This window comes from Engystomops pustulosus, chromosome 1, assembly GCF_040894005.1.
Source record: "Engystomops pustulosus chromosome 1, aEngPut4.maternal, whole genome shotgun sequence".
Taxonomy (NCBI): domain Eukaryota; kingdom Metazoa; phylum Chordata; class Amphibia; order Anura; family Leptodactylidae; genus Engystomops; species Engystomops pustulosus.
The window spans coordinates 268030520-268050621 of NC_092411.1; the positions used below are offsets into that span (position 1 = coordinate 268030520).

Sequence of the window (20102 nt, forward strand, 5' to 3'; positions counted from 1 at the left end):
AAGCATCCAGAGAGCTTCACCAGAGGTCAGAGGGGTCAGTCTGTAACTATGGGTTGTCTGTAAGTCGGGTGTCCTTAAGTAGGGGACCGCCTGTATTCTTTTGCTCAAACATCTGCCACTGTATGAAGAGTTGGAACAATCCTAAAACTATACACATAAACATTTTTGTAGAAATTTAGTGGGTTTTGCTGTACTTTGTCTAATGGACATCTTCACCTCTATACCCTGCTGTTCACTAGTGAATGAGCATAAGTTGAGTTTCACAATTTTGCCTGCGAGGGGTGAAATAAAATGAAGGTGTGTCATTTATTCCTATGAAGAAAGTCAACATGATTCAACTGAGCCAACCATTACCAAACATAATACTCAAATTCTCAAGTGAGTATTTATTGCAAGTTTTAGTATGTTACACCCAGTATATTTACCTATTGCTCAATATTTGCTTTTCACCGTAAACATGTGACAAAACAGACCGATATAAGTAGCAGCCACGTCCCGAATATTTCATTCTGCCTATAGCTATCTACCTGAACGAGCAGAGGAGCCAACATCCCATCCAAACATGACCCAACTGGAAACTGCAATCACTAAGATCATCAATGTCTTTGACAAATATTCCGTAAAAGACGGCAAAGGGGACACTTTATCCAAAGGGGAACTGAAGACTTTGATGGAGAAGGAACTGCCTGGGATCCTGAGGGTGAGATATTATCTACATACAATAGATACAGACATAACTTGAATTAATGTATTGTACTTTTTAATAGAGTGCAACATCTCCCAAACAAGAGACATTAAAAGTGTTTAAAGGGGTTCACTACAAAGACACTACATAGAAAATGTTTGGGGTTTGACCACTGGGACCTTCAGCAATCTTGACCATAGGGGTCTATGGGGGCTTCCTACTTCCCAGCATTATATATAATACATTAATTTACTTTACATTCACATGGGGCACTTAAGGGCACCTAATCACTTTGTTTTACATAAAATTTTGTAGTGGTAGAAGGATCTGATTACTAGGGATTAGAGATGAGCGAACATACTCGTCCGAGCTTGATGCTCGTTCGAGCATTAGCGTACTCGAAACTGCTCGTTGCTCGGACGAATACTTCGCCCGCTCGAGAAAATGGCATCTCCCGCCGTTGTGATTTTTGGCGGCCAGAAACAGAGCCAATCACAAGCCAGGAGACTCTGCACTCCACCCAGCATGACGTGGTACCCTTACACGTCGATAGCAGTGGTTGGCTGGCCAGATCAGGTGACCCTGGGATAGACTAGCCGCTGCCCGCGCTTCTCGGATCATTCTCTGTCTGGATGCCCCTAGGGAGAGAGCTGCTGCTGGTCAGGGAAAGCGTTAGGGTGTTCTATTAGCTTACTGTTAGGCAGGAGTGATTCTACAAGAACCCAACAGCCCTTCTTAGGGCTACAATAACGTTATAATTTTTTTTTTGTTTGCTTGTGGCTGGGCTTGCTGGCACTAGTAGTGCAGCTAGTACCATATTGTGAGGAATTTGCAGGGGGACTTGCTACCGTTGTGTTTAGCTCTTAGTGACGCACATATCCACCTCAAACACCAAAGTGGGGCAATTTATTAGGGGTTTGATTAGAATTAGGCAGAGTATGCTGATTTTTTTTTTTTTTTTTACCTTTATTTCATTTTATAGCTCAAACTCATCTTGCAAAGCAGTGTGCTTTCATTGTAGGCTACAAAATAGCCATAGGAGAACCCCAACGGCATACTTAGGCCTACAATAGCGTTATATTTTCCTTTTTTTTGTTTGCTTGTGGCTGGGCTTGCTGGCATTAGTAGTGCAGCTAGTACCATATTGTGAGGAATTTGCTGGGAGACCTGCGACCGTTGTGTTTAGCTCTTAGTGACACACATATCTACCTCCAACTCCGAAGTGGGACAATTTATTAGGGGTTTGATTAGAATTAGGCAGAGTCTGCTGATTTATTTTTTTTTTACCTTTATTTCATTTTATAGCTCAAAGTCATCAGGCACAGCACAAAATCCAGTTGTGTGCTGTCAGTGTAGGTTAGAAACTAGCCATAGCAATAGGATAGCATCGTTTTGTTAAAAAAAAATAAAAATAAAAAAAAATAAACACAAAAAAAAAAAATTAAAAGTTTACACTTTAATTTGGAAAATGTTTAACCCGAGGGCTAGGGGTAGAGGACGAGGGCGTGTACGTGGGCGTCCAACTACTGCAGGGGTCAGAGGCCGTGGTCCTGGGCGGGGTGAGACACCACCTGCTGATGAGGGAGCAGGGGAACGCCGCAGAGCTACACTCCCTAGGTTCATCATGTCTCAAGTTACTGGGACTCGTGGTAGAGCACTGTTGAGGCCAGAACAGTGCGAAGAGGTGATGTCGTGGATTGCGGACAATGCTTCTAGCCATTTGTCCACCAGTCAGTCTTCCAAACACCTCCCGTGCGAAAACCCCATCTTCGCCTCCACGATCCTCCACAGCATCCACCAGCGTTCAGCTCTCCATACCCCAGACGCTGGAGCGCAAAAGGAAGTATAGCGCAACCCACCCACACGCCCAAGCCCTCAACGTCCACATCTCCAAGTTGCTTAGCCTGGAGATGCTGCCCTATAGGCTGGTAGAGACCAAGGCCTTTCGAAACCTCATGGCGGCGGCCGCCCCTCGGTATTCGGTCCCCAGCCGCCACTACTTTTCCCGATGTGCCGTCCCAGCCCTGCACAAGCACGTGTCAGAGAACATCCTCCGTGCCCTGACCAACACCGTTTCTGACAAGGTCCACCTGACCACGGACACGTGGACGAGTGCTGCCGGGCAGGGCCACTATGTATATCGCTGACGGCACATTGGGTTAACTTGGTGGAGGCTGGGACAGAGTCTGACCCTGGGGCTGGTCATATACTGCCGACGCCGAGGATTGCGGGGCCTACCTCGGTCCAGGTCTCAAAGGCCTACTATGCCTCCTCCTCCTCCCACCCCTCCTCCACCTCCTTTTCTGAATTACCATCCGTGGGCATGGCGCCATCAGTCGGTAGCTCTAGGCACAGCAGCAATGCCATCGCTAAGCGACAGCAGGCGGTGCTCAAACTGCTGAGCCTAGGCGATAAAAGGCACACCGCCCAAGAGCTATTACAGGGCATCACGGCGCAGACTGATCTGTGGCTGGCACCGCTGAACCTGAAGCCAGGCATGGTTGTGTGTGACAACGGCCGTAACCTGGTGGCGGCTCTGCAACTCGGCAGACTGACACATGTGCCATGCCTGGCCCATGTGTTAAATCTCATAGTTCAGCGTTTCCTCAAGACATACCCCAATCTGTCTGATTTGCTCACGAAGGTGCGCCGCATCTGTGCGCATTTCAGGAAGTCCAGCACAGATGCTGCCACTCTCAGGGCAGCGCAGCGCCGCCTCCAACTGCCCGCTCACCGACTGTTGTGCGATGTGCCCACGAGGTGGAATTCAACATTAACCATGTTATCCAGAGTTTACCAGCAGCGCAGAGCGATTGTAGACTGCCAGATGTCAACTTCCACCAGAACTGGTAGTCAGGTCAGTCAGCTTCCTCAAGTCTACAATGAGGAGTGGACGTGGATGTCTGATATCTGTCAGGTGCTGAGTAACTTTGAGGAGTCAACACAGATGGTCAGTGGCGATGTCGCCATCATCAGCCTCACCATCCCGCTGCTTGGCCTGTTGAAAAACTCTCTGGTCAGCATGAAGTCGGAAGCTTTGCGCTCGTCACAAGAGATGGGGGAAGAAGATTCCCTTGTTGATAGCCAAAGCACCCTTAGGTCTGTTTCTCAGCGCATATCGGAGGAGGTGGAGGAGGATGAGGAGGAAGAGGAGGAGAATGTTGGCGAGACAGAAGAGGGGACCATTGTTCAGTCCTTCACTGTTCAGTGTGTATGGGCAGAAGAAGAGGAGTTGGAGGAGGAGGAAATGGAGAGTCAGGCCAGTGAGTGGGAGTGAATTCTTGCGCATTGGGACTCTGGCGCATATGGCAGATTTCATGCTAGGCTGCCTATCCCGTGACCCTCGCGTTCAAAGAATTTATTCCAGCACCGATTACTGGGTATTCACTCTCCTGGACCCACGGTACAAGCAAAATCTTTCCACTCTCATCCCTGGAGAGGAAAGGAGTGTGAGAATGCATGAATACCAGCAGGCCCTGGTGCACAAGCTGAAACAGTATTTCCCTTCTGACAGCGCTAGCGGCAGAGGGCGTACTTCTGCGGGACAAGTAGCGAGGGAGAGTAGGCGAGCAGGCAGCTTTTCCAGCACTGGCAGGGGTAAGCTTTACAAGGCCTTTGCCAGTTTTATGTCACCCCAGCAAGACACTGTCACCTGTCCCCAGTCTCGGCAGAGTAGGGCTGATCTTTACAGAAAGATGGTGAGGGAGTACGTAGCTGACCATACCATCGTCCTAAATGATCACACAGCTCCCTACAACTACTGGGTTTCAAAGCTGGACATGTGGCACGAACTGGCGCTGTACGCCTTGGAGGTTCTTGCCTGCCCTGCCGCTAGCGTGTTGTCCGAGCGGGTTTTCAGTGCAGCTGGTGGCATCATCACCGATAAGCGTACACGCCTGTCGACTGACAGCGCTGACAGGCTGACGCTTATCAAGATGAATAAAGCCTGGATTTCTCCGGATTTTCATTCTCCACCAGGTGAAAGAAGCTCAACCTGAATAATGTATGCACTCCTCCTCCTCATTGTCCTCCTTCTCCTCCTCTTTGTACACTAAAGCATAGGAAACTGGCTATTTTTTGCCAGGGCCAACTGGCTCTAGCTATAGTACTCTATGTATTTAATTTTTCTGGAGGGCCACCTACCCGGTCCTCTGTTTTAAGCAATTTTTGGGAGTGCCACATACAGGCACTCAATCTATTTAATTTTTCTGGAGGACCACCTACCTGCTCCTCTGGTTTGAAAACTTTTTTGGACTGCCACATACAGACACTCAATTTATTTAATTTTTCTGGAGGACCACCTACCTGCTCCTCTGGTTTGAAAACTTTTTTCGACTGCCACATACAGGCACTATCCAAATTAAATTGTCTCCATAGCAGCCTCCACATGTCGTCTTTCTAGCTGCCTCCACACGTTGTCTCCATTGCTACCTCCACACGTCATCGCCATAGCTGCCTCCAAAAGTCGTCCATATAGCTGCCTCCATACATTGTCTCCTTATCAAACGAACTGTGTCAGGCAGAATTTTGGGTTGTTTTCATGGATTCCACATGAAACTTATTAACTTTGTCGCCACCCTGCTGTGTAATCCACAAAATATACTGGCAAACTTTTATCATTTACCAATATTATTTCAGCGCTTCTTGCGCATCTGTTTACATTCCCCTCACCCGCCATATCCTAAACTTATAAGAACGCTACTACACTTGATCTTATACAAAAGGTTCTTATAAGTGCTGTTTGGGGAGTAGCCTAGAGACAGGGGCTTGGATTGGCGAAAGCTCGCCTGGCAGCGGAGCGCCAGCTCCATCTCAAGATCCAACTAACATAGTTTTAACTGCAGCACCTTTAATCTACTACTAGTTCACTGCCTCCATACATCGTCCCCTTATCAAACGAGCTGTGTCAGGCAGAATTTTCAGGTGTTTCACCAGATACATAGTGGAACTCGGCCCATCTGTCGCCGCCATGCTGGAGACCTGAAGTTGCAATCATAGCAGCGCAATATGGATGCCCCATACTGTCGCTCTTAATCATGGAACCATTTCCATAAAAACAATTAAAAATAGAACCACTGTGCTATTCCATTATTCCTAGGTGAAATATTCAAACGACCCGGCCCGATTTGAAAATTATAATTTTTTCAAAGTAAACGCTTTTGGCCCCCAGGCCCATTTTGGGTGGGGAGGAGCCGAGAGACAGGGGCTTGGACAGGCGAAAGCTCGCCTGGCAGTGGACCGCCAGCTCCATCCCAAGATTAGGCAGCCTCAGAGGCATCCATGCATGCTGCCCCTGCTGTTTCCTGTCCATTTTGCCTCCACGATCCTCCACAGCGTCCACCAATGTCTCATTTCAACTCTCTATACCCCAGACGCTGGAGCACGAGAGGATATGCAGCACATCATCCCCTTATCAAACGAGCTGTGTCAGGCAGAATTTTCAGGTGTTTCACCAGATACATAGTGGAACTCGGCCCATCTGTCGCCGCCATGCTGGAGACCTAAAGTTGCAATCATAGCAGCGCAATATGAATGCCCCATACTGTCGCTCTTAATCATGGAAGTCGTCTCCATGGCTGCCTCCACATGTCGTCCCCTTATCTAAAGAGCTGTGTCAGGCTCATTTTTCGGGTGTTTCACCAGATACGTTATGGAACTTGGTCACTATGTCGCCACCATGCTGTGTTATCGACTAAATATACCGTCAACCTTTTGTTCACATAGGAAATCATTTCACCTCCTTTGGTGAAACCTGAGTCCATTTAGGGTATGTCGTCATGACGCTCTCTAGTCTGCCACTGCTGCCGCTGCCTCTGCATGCCGTCCCCTATAGTGTCAGGGTCAATTATTGGATGTTTTAGATGCTATCTAGCCTCATTCGGTCACTCTGTCATGGCCATGCTGTTGCCCATAATTTTGGCATAATGGTGTGATTAAGCAACCTCAGAGGCATCCATGCATGCTGCCCCTGCTGTTTCCTGTCCATTTCCGTGGTGTTTCCATTCTTTTCTGAGGTTCCCAGGTGTTTGGCCAAGCTTCCCTGTGCAGAGCCTTGGTCCCCTTGAAAAATGCTCGAGTCTCCCATTGACTTCAATGGGGCTCGTTATTCGAGACGAGCACTCTAGCATCGGGAAAAGTTTGTCTCGAATAATGAGTACCCGAGCATTTTAGTGCTCGCTCATCTCTACTAGGGATCTGACTGTGGAGACCCAAGCGATCAAGCACTTTTCCCACTATGTAATATTATGTAACTGTATTTATAACAATAGACTGCATAATAATTCACTAAGGAACAGAATATAGATAGCTGTTCTATAAGGTGATATGCAAATTAGTAGTATGCAGTGTTAGAGGCAGAGAGATCTACGCTAAAGAGAGATGAGAAGAGATGGCAAGTGACATCACTGGTCACTCACAGAGAAGGAGGAACTCTGCGGTGGAGAGAGCTTGACTTCTGCACTGAGGTCTCTACCATACAACTAATTGGCATATCACTTCAAAGTTACTTTCCTGAATAATGCCACCACGCAGGGCCACGAAATAAATGGTGTTACGGTCCATGATACGTGACTGGTAGTGGTTTATTATTTGCCATAAGTTTCCTTTTATAGTTTCCTTTACTTGGTTTTATTATGATTCAGCAGTGTATAAAGTTATATAATACGGACCCATAACATTCTAGGGGCACATATAATTCCTTCATATGCCTATTAACTATCACATTATAATATGTTATATAAATATGGGGCCTAATAGGTTTCCAAGTGGTTTCCAATTTTAGCAGTACGTGATGACTCTCTTTTGTGTGTGGGAGAGGGGGCTCACACCTCTCCTGACATATGATTTCAAAGAAAGAAGGATGGAATTTTATTATGTGATCATTTTGTGCTCCCTTTCCAACCTATATAAACCACATGCAGACTTGGCTAAGTCAAGGGTGCATGTGGGTGGAGGGGTCAAGAAGAATAGCTATAATGTTATGAATTCTTTACAGGTTGTATACATTTTTATATACCTTAGTGGAGTATATAGATTGTAGCTAGAAAAGAGCGAGCACTAAAATGCTCGGGTACTCGTTATTCGAACTTTTCCAGATGCTCGAGTGCTCGTCTCGAATAACGAGCTCCATTGAAGTCAATGGGAGACTCAAGCATTTTTCAAGGGGACCAAGGCTCTGCACAGGGAAGCTTGGCCAAACACCTGGGAACCTCAGAAAAGGATGGAAACACCACGGAAATGGACAGGAAACAGCAGGGGCAGCATGCATGGATGCCTCTGAGGCTGCTTAATCACACCATTATGCCAAAATTATGGGCAACAGCATGGCCATGACAGAGTGACCGAATGAGGCTAGATAGCATCTAAAACATCCAATAATTTACCCTGACACTATAGGGGACGGCATGCAGAGGCAGCGGCAGCAGTGGCAGGCTAGAAAATGTCATGACGACATACCCTAAATGGACTCAGGCTTCACCAAAGGAGGTGAGCAAGAAGCGCTGAAATGATTTCCTATGTGAACAAAAGGTTGACGGTATATTTAGTCGATAACACAGCATGGTGGCGACGTAGTGACCAAGTTCCATAACGTATCTGGTGAAACACCCGAAAAATGAGCCTGACACAGCTCTTTTGATAAGGGAAAGACATGTGGAGGCAGCCATGGAGACGACTTCCATGATTAAGAGCGACAGTATGGGGCATTCATATTGTGCTGCTATGATTGCAACTTCAGGTCTCCAGCATGGCGGCGACAGATGGGCCGAGTTCCACTATGTATCTGATGAAACACCTGAAAATTCTGCCTGACACAGCTCGTTTGATAAGGGGATGATGTGCTGCATATCCTCTCGTGCTCCAGCGTCTGGGGTATAGAGAGTTGAAAGTTGCGCATGGTGGACACTGTGGAGGATCGTGGAGGCAAAATGGACAGGAAACAGCAGGGGCAGCATGCATGGATGCCTCTGAGGCTGCCTAATCTTGGGATGGAGCTGGCGGTCCGCTGCCAGGCGAGCTTTCGCCTGTCCAAGCCCCTGTCTCTCGGCTCCTCCCCACCCAAAATGGGCCTGGGGGCCAGAAGCGTTTACTTTGAAAAAATTATAATTTTCAAATCAGGCCGGGTCGTTTCAATATTTCACCTAGGAATAATGGAATAGCATAGTGGTTCTATTTTTAATTGTTTTTTTTTCGGAAATGGTTCCATGATTAAGAGCGACAGTATGGGGCATCCATATTGCGCTGCTATGATTGCAACTTCAGGTCTCCAGCATGGCGGCGACAGATGGGCCGAGTTCCACTATGTATCTGGTAAAACACCTGAAAATTCTGCCTGACACAGCTCGTTTGATAAGGGGACGATGTATGGAGGCAGTGAACTAGTAGTAGATTAAAGGTGCTGCAGTTAAAACTATGTTAGTTAGATCTTGGGATGGAGCTGGCGCTCCGCTGCCAGGCGAGCTTTCGCCAATCCAAGCCCCTGTCTCTCGGCTACTCCCCAAACAGCACTTCTAATAACCTTTTGTCTAAGATCAAGTGTTGTAGTGTTCTTATAAGTTTTGGTTATGGCGGGTGAGGGGAATGTAAACAGATGCGCAAGAAGCGCTGAAATAATATTGGTAAATGATAAAAGTTTGCCAGTATATTTTGTGGATTACACAGCAGGGTGGCGACAAAGTTAACAAGTTTGATGTGGAAGCCATGAAAACAACCCAAAATTCTGCCTGACACAGCTCGTTTGATAAGGGGACCATGTATGGAGGCAGCTATATGGACGACTTTTGGAGGCAGCTATGGCGATGACGTGTGAAGGTAGCAATGGAGACAATTTAATTTGGATAGTGCCTGTATGTGGCAGTCCAAAAAAGTTTTCAAACCAGAGGAGCAGGTAGGTGGTCCTCCAGAAAAATTAAATAGATTGAGTGCCTGTATGTGGCAGTCCAAAAAAGTTTTCAAACCAGAGGAGCAGGTAGGTTGTCCTCCAGAAAAATTAAATAGATTGAGTGCCTGTATATGGCACTCCCAAAAATTGTTTAAAACAGAGGACCGGGTAGGTGGCCCTCCAGAAAAATTAAATACATAGAGAACTATAGCTATAGCCAGTTGGCCCTGGAAAAAAATAGCCAGTTTCCTATGCTTTAGTGTACAAAGAGGAGGAGAAGGAGGACAATGAGGAGGAGGAGTGCATACATTATTCAGGTTGATCTTCTTTCACCTGGTGGAGAATGAAAATCCGGAGAAATCCAGGCTTTATTCATCTTGATAAGCGTCAGCCTGTCAGCGCTGTCAGTCGACAGGCGTGTACGCTTATCGGTGATGATGCCACCAGCTGCACTGAAAACCCGCTCGGACAACACGCTAGCGGCAGGGCAGGCAAGAACCTCCAAGGCGTACAGCGCCAGTTCGTGCCACATGTCCTTTGTGGCTGCGAAACCCAGTTGTTGTAGGGAGCTGTGTGATCATTTAGGACGATGGTATGGTCAGCTACGTACTCCCTCACCATCTTTCTGTAAAGATCAGCCCTACTCTGCTGAGACTGGGGACAGGTGACAGTGTCTTGCTGGGGTGACATAAAACTGGCAACGGCCTTGTAAAGCGTACCCCTGCCAGTGCTGGACAAGCTGCCTGCTCGCCTACTCTCCCTCGCTACTTGTCCCGCAGAAGTACGCCCTCTGCCGCTAGCGCTGTCAGAAGGGAAATACTGTTTCAGCTTGTGCACCAGGGCCTGTTGGTATTCATGCATTCTCACACTCCTTTCCTCTCCAGGGATGAGAGTGGAAAGATTTTGCTTGTACCGTGGGTCCAGGAGAGTGAATACCCAGTAATCGGTGCTGGAATAAATTCTTTGAACGCGTGGGTCACGGGATAGGCAGCTTAGCATGAAATCTGCCATATGCGCCAGAGTCCCAACGGGCAAGAATTCACTCCCCTCACTGGCCTGACTGACCATTTCCTCCTCCTCCAACTCCTCCAACTCCTCTTCTTCTGCCCATACACGCTGAACAGTGAAGGACTGAACAATGGTCCCCTCTTCTGTCTCGCCAACATTCTCCTCCTCTTCCTCCTCTTCCTCCTCCACCTCCACCTCCTCCGATATGCGCTGAGAAACAGACCTAAGGGTGCTTTGGCTTTCAACAAGGGAATCTTCTTCCCCCGTCTCTTGTGACGAGCGCAAAGCTTCCGACTTCATGCTGACCATAGAGTTTTTCAACAGGCCAAGCAGCGGGATGGTGAGGCTGATGTGGCGGCATCGCCACTGACCATCTGTGTTGACTCCTCAAAGTTACTCAGCACCTGACAGATATCAGACATCCACGTCCACTCCTCATTGTAGACTTGAGGAAGCTGACTGACCTGACTACCAGTTCTGGTGGAAGTTGACATCTGGCAGTCTACAATCGCTCTGCGCTGCTGGTAAACTCTGGATAACATGGTTATTGTTGAATTCCACCTTGTGGGCACGTCGCACAACAGTCGGTGAGCGGGCAGTTGGAGGCGGCGCTGCGCTGCCCTGAGAGTGGCAGCATCTGTGCTGGACTTCCTGAAATGCGCACAGATGCGGCGGACCTTCGTGAGCAAATCAGACAGATTGGGGTATGTCTTGAGGAAACGCTGAACTATGAGATTTAACACATGGGCCAGGCATGGCACATGTGTCAGTCTGCCGAGTTGCAGAGCCTCCACCAGGTTACGGCCGTTGTCACACACAACCATGCCTGGCTTCAGGTTCAGCGGTGCCAGCCACAGATCAGTCTGCGCCGTGATGCCCTGTAATAGCTCTTGGGCGGTGTGCCTTTTATCGCCTAGGCTCAGCAGTTTCAGCACCGCCTGCTGTCGCTTAGCGATGGCACTGCTGCTGTGCCTAGAGCTACTGACTGATGGCGCCATACCCATGGATGGTAATTCGGAGGAGGAGGTGGAGGCATAGTAGGCTTTGAGACTTGGACCAAGGTAGGCCCTGCAATCCTCGGCGTCGGCAGTATATGACCAGCCCCAGGGTCAGAGTCGGTCCCAGCCTCCACCAAGTTAACCCAATGTGCCGTCAGCAATATATAGTGGCCCTGCCCGGCAGCACTCGTCCACGTGTCCGTGGTCAGGTGGACCTTGACAGAAACGGCGTTGGTCAGGGCACGGATGATGTTGTCTGACACGTGCTTGTGCAGGGCTGGAACGGCACATCGGGAAAAGTAGTGGCGGCTGGGGACCAAATACTGAGGGGCAGCCACCGCCATGAGGTTTCGAAAGGCCTCGGTCTCTACCAGCCTATAGGGCAGCATCTCCAGGCTAAGCAGTTTGGAGATGTGGACGTTGAGGGCTTGGGCGTGTGGGTGCGTTGCACTATACTTCCTTTTGTGCTCCAGCATCTGGGGTATGGAGAGCTGAACGCTGGTGGATGCTGTGGAGGATCGTGGAGGATCGTGGAGGCGAAGATGGGGTTTTCGCACGGGAGGTGTTTGGGCCGGGGTCCTGGGCAGGGGGCTGACTAGCAGATGACACAGGGGAAGGAGCAGTGGTGTGCCCGGCCGGAGGTGAACGGGCTTGGTGCCATTGAGTGGGGTGTTTAGCATTCATATGCCTGCGCATACTGGTGGTAGTTAAGCTGGTAGTGGTGGAACCCCTGCTGATCCTGGTTTGGCACAGGTTGCACATCACAGTCCGTCGGTCATCCGGTGTTTCTTTAAAGAACCTCCAGACTTCTGAAAATCTAGCCCTCGGCACGAGAGCTTGACTACGTGAAACATTTGGCGCTGATGCACCAGCTCTGGCCCTGCCTCTCCGTCTGGCCCCACCACTGCCTCTTCCAACCTGTTCTGCTATAGGACTCGCCTCCGTCTCAGAAGCACTGTGTTCACCCGGCCTATCAACCCAGTTTGGGTCACCTCATCATCCTCCGATCCCTCAGTCTGCTCCCCCCTCGGACTTCCTGCCCTGACAACAACTTCACCACTGTCTGACAACCGTGTCTCCTCATCGTCCGACACCTCTTTACACACTTCTTCCACTACGTCAATAATGTCATCATCACCCACAGACTGCGACCGGTGGAAAACCTGGGCATCGGAAAATAGCTCAGCAGCAACCGGACAAGTGGTTTGTGACTGTGGGAAGGGTACAGAAAACAGTTCCTCAGAGTATGCCGGTTCAAATGCCAAATTTTGCTGGGAGGGGGCAGACTGGGGGGAAGGAGGCTGAGGTGGAGGAGCTGGAGGAGTGCTGATTTCAGTGACATGGGTGGACTGCGTGGAAGACTGACTGGTGGACAAATGGCTAGAAGCATTGTCCGCAATGCACGACATCACCTCTTCGCACTGTTCTGGCCTCAACAGTACTCTACCACGAGTCCCAGTAACTTCAGACATGAACCTAGGGAGTGTAGCTCTGCGGAATTCCCCTGCTCCCTCATCAGCAGGTGGTGTCTCACCCCGCCCAGGACCACGGCCTCTAACCCCTGCAGTAGTTGGACGCCCACGCCCTCGTCCTCTACCCCTAGCCCTCGGGTTAAACATTTTCCAAATTAAAGTGTAAACTTTAAAAAAAAAATTTTTATTTTTTTTTAAACAAAACGATGCTATCCTATTGCTATGGCTAGTTTCTAACCTACACTGACAGCACACAACTGGATTTTGTGCTGTGCCTGATGAGTTATAAAAAGAAATAAACGTAAAAAAAAAAAAAAAAATCAGCAGACTGTGCCTAATTCTAATCAAACCCCTAATAAATCGTCCCACCTCGGTGTTTGAGGTGGATATGTGTGTCACTAAGAGCTAAACACAACGGTCACAAGTCTCCCTGCAAATTCCTCACAATATGGTACTAGCTGCACTACTAATGGCAGCAAGCCCAGCCACAAGCAAACCAAAAAAAAAGGAAAATATAACGCTATTGTAGGCCTAAATAAGCCGTTGGGGTTCTCCTATGGCTATTTTCTAGCCTACACTGAAAGCACACTGCTTTGCCAGATGACTTTGAGTTATAAAAAGAAATAAACGTAAAAAATAAATAAATCAGCAGACTGTGCCTAATTCAAATCTAATCCCTAATAAATTGCCCCACTTTGGTGTTTGAGGTGGATATGTGTGTCACTAAGAGCTAAACACAACGGTAGCAAGTCCCCCTGCTAATTCCTCACAATATGGTACTAGCTGCACTACTAGTGCCAGCAAGCCCAGCCACAAGCAAACCAAAAAAAAGTAAAATAAAACGTTATTGTAGCCCTAAGAAGGGCTGTTGGGTTCTTGTAGAATCACTCCTGCCTAACAGTAAGCTAATAGAACACCCTAACGCTTTCCCTGACCAGCAGCATCTCTCTCCCTAGCGGCATCCAGACAGAGAATGATCCGAGCAGCGCGGGCAGCGGCTAGTCTATCCCAGGGTCACCTGATCTGGCCAGCCAACCACTGCTATCGACGTGTAAGGGTACCACGTCATGCTGGGTGGAGTGCAGAGTCTCCTGGCTTGTGATTGGCTCTGTTTCTGGCCGCCAAAAATCACAACGGCGGGAGATGCCATTTTCTCGAGCGGGCGAAGTATTCGTCCGAGCAACGAGCAGTTTCGTGTACGCTAATGCTCGAACGAGCATCAAGCTCGGACGAGTATGTTCGCTCATCTCTAATTGTAGCCAATCATTTATGTGGAGAACACAAATTAATTCTTCATGCGCACTAAATACAATTTCTAATCAAAGGACATTCCGAACTAACAGCAGCCATTACTTTGGCATCAAAATGAGTGTTTGTTGGCAGCACATCAGCCCATGTAATTTGCTGCCGACATAAAGTAAATGTATGAGGAATACCCAAGTGTTGCAATAAGTGGACATACCCTTCAGCTCCAGGTTTCAGTAGGTCCCTGGGTGACAGAGCCTCAGTAGGCCCCTTTGCAGTGAACTCACATGACGGCATTAAAAATTCAGAAACTCAAACAGTCTCGTGTTCCCTTAATTATTCTTTAGTTTACCATCCCAAACAGCCCCCACATGGTTATTTTATACCCACCTCCTATGGATTAATTAGATACAGCCTTCCTCACCCCCATGGATTCCTTATGTACAGCCTTATGTGGGCCCCCAGCAGCTCTGGGCCCCTACACTTGCCCCAGTATGCCCAGTGCTGGCGCCGGCCCTACCTTTAAGGATGACTTTGACTGCCTCAGTGATGTGTGGTTTCTCTGCAAGGATCTTATATTGATTCCCCATTTAGTGTTATACAGTTTAGTGCTAGTACAGTAGAAAGCATGAGGAATACAAAGATTCTGTATCGTCAATTTTGAGAATTTGCAAACTCAAATTTTCAGGTTTATTCCGTTCCTTCTTGTTTTTGAACTGTGCATGTTATAAAAAATGACAAGCTTCTTCAGGCCTAATATATTGTCTAATTTTTTTTCTCTAGAATGCGAAAGACAAAAGTGAAGGTGACAAACTCATGAAGGATCTGGATATAAATGGTGACGCTGAAGTGGATTTTAAAGAGTTTATCATCCTTCTTTCTTCTGTCCTCATTCTGGGACATGAAAGATTTGAAAAAAAGCCCAAAAAATAATTATGTCTTTCAATCTGTTGACAACTAATAAAATTCTGTATTTCATATACATTTTTTTTGTGATTATTTTTGGAGGTTTATCAATGGGTTCATTTTGGTATACATCATATATGTTGGTCATGGGTGGTTAACCCTTTAGTAACGTGGCCTGAAAAGACTATGGTGACCGGGGCATTTTAGCAAATTTAGTCATACATTAACCTTAACATTTTTTGCTGTGCTTTTTTCGGGACACATAGAGCTAGTTAAAACGTAAAAAAAAGTTTAATGGTCTATTTTTATTAATTTTTAGTTTTCTTTGGGGTTAAAATTGCAAAAAAAGGCTTTTTTGTCATTTATAGTACATATTCTTTTTAATTTTCAAATTAACTCAAAATAAACATTATTAATGAATTCCCTATTTTGTTTTGATATGTAACATGTATAGTCTCGGGCCAATGGGGCCAAAGCATTTTTTATGAATATTTATTAATATTTTTGTGCGTTTGTGTTTTTACTATATATACCACATATATACAGGCAGTCCCCGGGTTACGTACAAGATAGGGTCCGGAGGTTTGTTCTTAAGTTGAATTTGTATGTAAGTCGAAACTGTATATTTTATAATTGTAGATCCAGACAAAAAAGATTTTGGCCCCAGTGACAATTGGAGTTTAAACATTTTTTGCTGTAATGGGACCAAGGATTATCAATAAAGCTTCATTACAGACTCCTTACAGCTGATCATTGCAGGCTGGGACTATAGTAAAGCATTCAGAAAGATTCACCAGAGGTCAGAGGGGTCTGTCTGTAACTATGGGTTGTCTGTAAGTCGGGTCTCCTTAAGTAGGGGACCGCCTGTATATATATATAGAGAGAGAGAGAGAGAGCAGAAGGCAGCGCCAGCTCTGCTCCACTTTATATCTCGTTACTTTAGCACAATGCTGTGAGGAGGGGAGAAGGAGATCGCATCTCCCTTCTCCTAGGGTCTTTATGGGTCCTGCTCCCACGGCCAGCGTCTAAAGTCAGAGGACGGTCCAAGAGGAGTTAATCCTGAATATCGGTTTTATACTGTTTAATACTGGTTTTCACTGTATAATTATATTGTATACTATAAGTATTAGTATATTATTCTACTGTTACAGTGGATCAAGGACAGAAATGAGCACATAAGATCTTATATTATTTCCTCTTCTTCTCCATCCAGCTCTGACCACCATAGTGACTTCTCCCAATTCTACATAAGACAACAGAATTATAAAAATCTAATTTTGAGTGGAGCTCCATCTACATGTGTGTTTTTTGTTGTTTTACAAGCTAGTGTACAACTTCAGCTTTACTGCAAGGATAGATTTAGATCCTGGAATATCAAATGAGCAATAACTTGTGACCTGGGCAAAGTATATGTTTATCAAATCTCCTTAAAGAACACTTAGGGAAACTTATTGTTTGCTCATCTAATTAAAATGTATTAAATCTTACAGTAAATATGATATGGTTAAATATTACATAATTTCGGGACACAAGTCAGAATGATGACCATATCAATGTGCCTCTAGAGGTCACCGTAGGTATTACACAATATAAGGATAGGGGATAACGGGTGATCACTCGGGGTTCAAAAACTGGGATCCCCAGCAATTAGAAGAATAGGGTCGGCAAGTCCATTAATTTAGATTTTCCACTTGTGGGGCTAGGGCAAGGATATGTTATGAGGCCCCCTAAAACAGCAGGGAGCATAAGGGTGATGGCAAACTTGGCGTTTTGAACGCGTTTTTGGGCTGTTTTTTGAAAACCCATGCGTTTTTGACCAGTTTCAATTAAGATAATTGGTCAAACCTGTCAAAAACGGATGTGTCTTCAAAAAACGCAAGCATTTTTAATGGACAGCTTAAAAACGGACCAAAAATGCGTTCAAAATGCCACGTGTACCATCACCCTAAAGTATAGATGGGTGGGGATGGAGTCCCTAAATCTGCTATATATTTAAACAACTGTTGCAATAGAACTGGCTGCTTCCCATGATCACCTGGTACTTCCCCCCCCATCACTGGGTGGCACTGGCCCATATCATTGTGTAGGTTGCTTTATAGTTATGCTTTTTTGTTCAAGAGGAATCATCAGACAATAGCCTTAGGGTGAAGACACACATGGCGTTTTTGGACCGTTTTGGGGCCGTTTTTACTAAGTGCGTTTTCAGATCGTTAAAAACGCATGCGTTAAAAACGCATCCGTTTTTTAAAAACGCATGCGTTTTTTGAAAACGCATGCGTTTTTGGCCGTTTTTCATTGCGCAATTTCGGAAAAACGGACAAAAACGCATGCGTTTTCAAAAAACGCATGCGGTTTTTAAAAACGGATGCGTTTTTAACGCATGCGTTTTTAACGATCTGAAAACGCACTTAGTAAAAACGGCCCAAAAACGGCCCAAAAACGCCATGTGTGTCTTCACCCTTAGGGTGATACCACACGTGGTGTTTTGAGCGCATTTTTGGTCCGTTTTTAAGCAGTCCGCCAAAAAAACGCATGTGTTAAAAAACGCATGAGTTTTTGACCAGTTTGAATTGAGATAATTGGTCAGACCTGTCAAAAATGGATGCGTCTTTCAAAAACACATGCGTTAACGCATGCGTTATTTGACGGACTGCTTAAAAACGGGCTAAAAACATGGTCAAAACGGCACGTGTGTTATCATCTTTAGGCCGGCGGCACACGTGGTGTTTTGAACCTGTTTTTGGCCCGTTTTTAAGCAGTCTGTTAAAAAATGCATGTGTTTTTTGAAAATGCATTCGCTTTTGATTCGTTTTAATTAAGATAATTGGTAAAACCGGTCAAAAACCAATGCGTTTTCAAAAAAACGCATGCTTTTTTAACGCATGCGTTTTTTAACGGATTGCTTAAATGGCCCGTTTTTTTCCCTTTTTTAAGCAGCCCGTCAAAAAACGCATGTGTTAAAAAACGCATGTATTTTTGAAAAACGCAATTAAAATAATTGGTCAAACCTGTCAAGAACGGATACGTTTTCAAAAACACGCATGCGTTTTTTGATGCACTGCTTAAAAACAGCCAAAATTGGGTTCAAAACGCCACGTGTGCCACCTTAATACCAGAAACTTTGTTGCAAACAGAGAATATAGCAAGCCCAGAGCTCTGACCAGGAGGAGCTTATAGCAGGATCACGGTTCAGGTGCAGAAGATGATTGAATAGGAAACCTGTTGATCACTGCACGTTAACTACTAAAGAACCAGATCATAGCTGGAGGAGACTGCCAGGTGTGGCACAGAATCAATCACGGTAGCAAGTATAAACCACACTAGCAATGTCAGAGTGAAAAACAATGGAGTAAGGATGAATCTGGAATGCATGTTACACTGTATATACATAAGTAAGCATGTGTAAAAGTCGGGCGACTCCTTAATGCAGCACAATTTACAATGTAATCACAAATGACTGGTCCATAGGTCACAAATCAGGAGCTTAACCCTTATCAGCCAGTGGCAAAATAAACACAACAATTATGTCATATAAATCCTACACACATCAATGGCAGAATTGCTTCATTCAACAAACAATAACAAACAATCCCATCCACCACCACATAATATAGCACGGCAGGTTTTCTATAAGCTACCCATATACCCATATACCCAGTGTCCCAAAGGGCCCTGGCACATGACTAGGGCCCCCACAGCGTCCAAACTAATCTTGTGCCCCGAGGCCTAATCTCCTCCACCCAATGACACCAACGAAGTCCATACTGGTCCCCCTTTATAGAAATGTCTACAGCAGAGCCAGGAGCGGACTGGAAACTTAAAGTGGCCCTGAAAAAAACTGTAAAAGTGCCCCCATTCTGTGGACAGGGTCAAAACACATAGGTGTGACCATGTGATGTGGTTATACTGCCCCCTATGTACAAGAATATAACTATTATAATACTGCCCCCTATGTACAAGAATATAACTACTATAATACTGCCCCCTATGTACAAGAATATAACTACTATAATACTGCCCCCTATGTACAGGACTATAACTACTATAATACTGCCCCCTATGTACAGGACTATAACTACTATAATACTGCCCCCTATGTACAAGAATATAACTACTATAATACTGCCCCCTATGTACAAGAATATAACTACTATAATACTGCCCCCTATGTACAAGAATATAACTACTATAATACTGTAGAAAAGGTAGATTTGGATCCAGCACTCTTATGCCAAACACGGAGACGGTCCAATGCAGAAAAAATATAATCCTTTATTGAAGATAAAATCATGCGGACACACAAAAGCTGATTGTAAGGGATCAACGCGTTTCGGCAGGAGCTGCCTTAGTCATGATCTGATATATACAATAGAACATGGTGCTTTTAAAATACCCGCTTCATGACCTCACGAGTCAGGTGACCAATGTGGGAGGGGTTACACACGTGAAGTTGATGGACAACATGTCAATCATGAAATCATGTGATGCGGTGTCAACCCTCATGAACCTGAAATCGTGGGGCAGAAGAAATCCGGCAATAAAACATTGTAAACTTTACAAAAAAGACAAATGGGACTCCAATCATGGCACGACACACAACGCACTGAAAGAATGTAACTGGCATCCACAAAAAGATGAGGTACTGCAATACATGAAATTCTACATCAATTGCTGAGGCAGGAAATGCACAAATAAGTAAACACAGGTCATTATTCACATTGTTGGATTATAAATGACACAACATGTGGAAAAACGCAATGGCATAAAGTGCGTCAAATAACATCTATGGGGAAACGGGACCACAGGTACGTCTCTGATGGCTTTTCTTGGACTGGTATAGAGAGAGTATACCAACCCATTAGAGGGGGAGATATTAAACGTAAGCTTCTCAATCGAGAGACTTTTTGGAT

General features: G+C 45.9%; 1 protein-coding gene across 1 annotated transcript; it reads left to right on the forward strand.

The window, feature by feature from the left end:
- The first annotated feature begins 496 nt into the window (after positions 1 to 496).
- LOC140113041 (protein S100-P-like) lies at positions 497 to 15268 on the forward strand. Its single transcript, XM_072132623.1, has 2 exons — positions 497 to 700; positions 15070 to 15268. The coding sequence occupies exons 1-2, from the start codon at positions 563 to 565 to the stop codon at positions 15217 to 15219; spliced, it is 288 nt and encodes a 95-aa protein (XP_071988724.1). The 5' UTR covers positions 497 to 562; the 3' UTR covers positions 15220 to 15268.
- The last annotated feature ends 4834 nt before the right edge of the window (positions 15269 to 20102 follow it).

Coding starts and splice junctions, on each gene's coding strand:
- LOC140113041 (XM_072132623.1), top strand. CDS start 563: ATGACCCAACTGGAAACTGCAATCACTAAGATCATCAATGTCTTTGAC. Junction 701..15,069: donor AACTGCCTGGGATCCTGAGG/GTGAGATATTAT, acceptor TTTTTTCTCTAG/AATGCGAAAGACAAAAGTGA.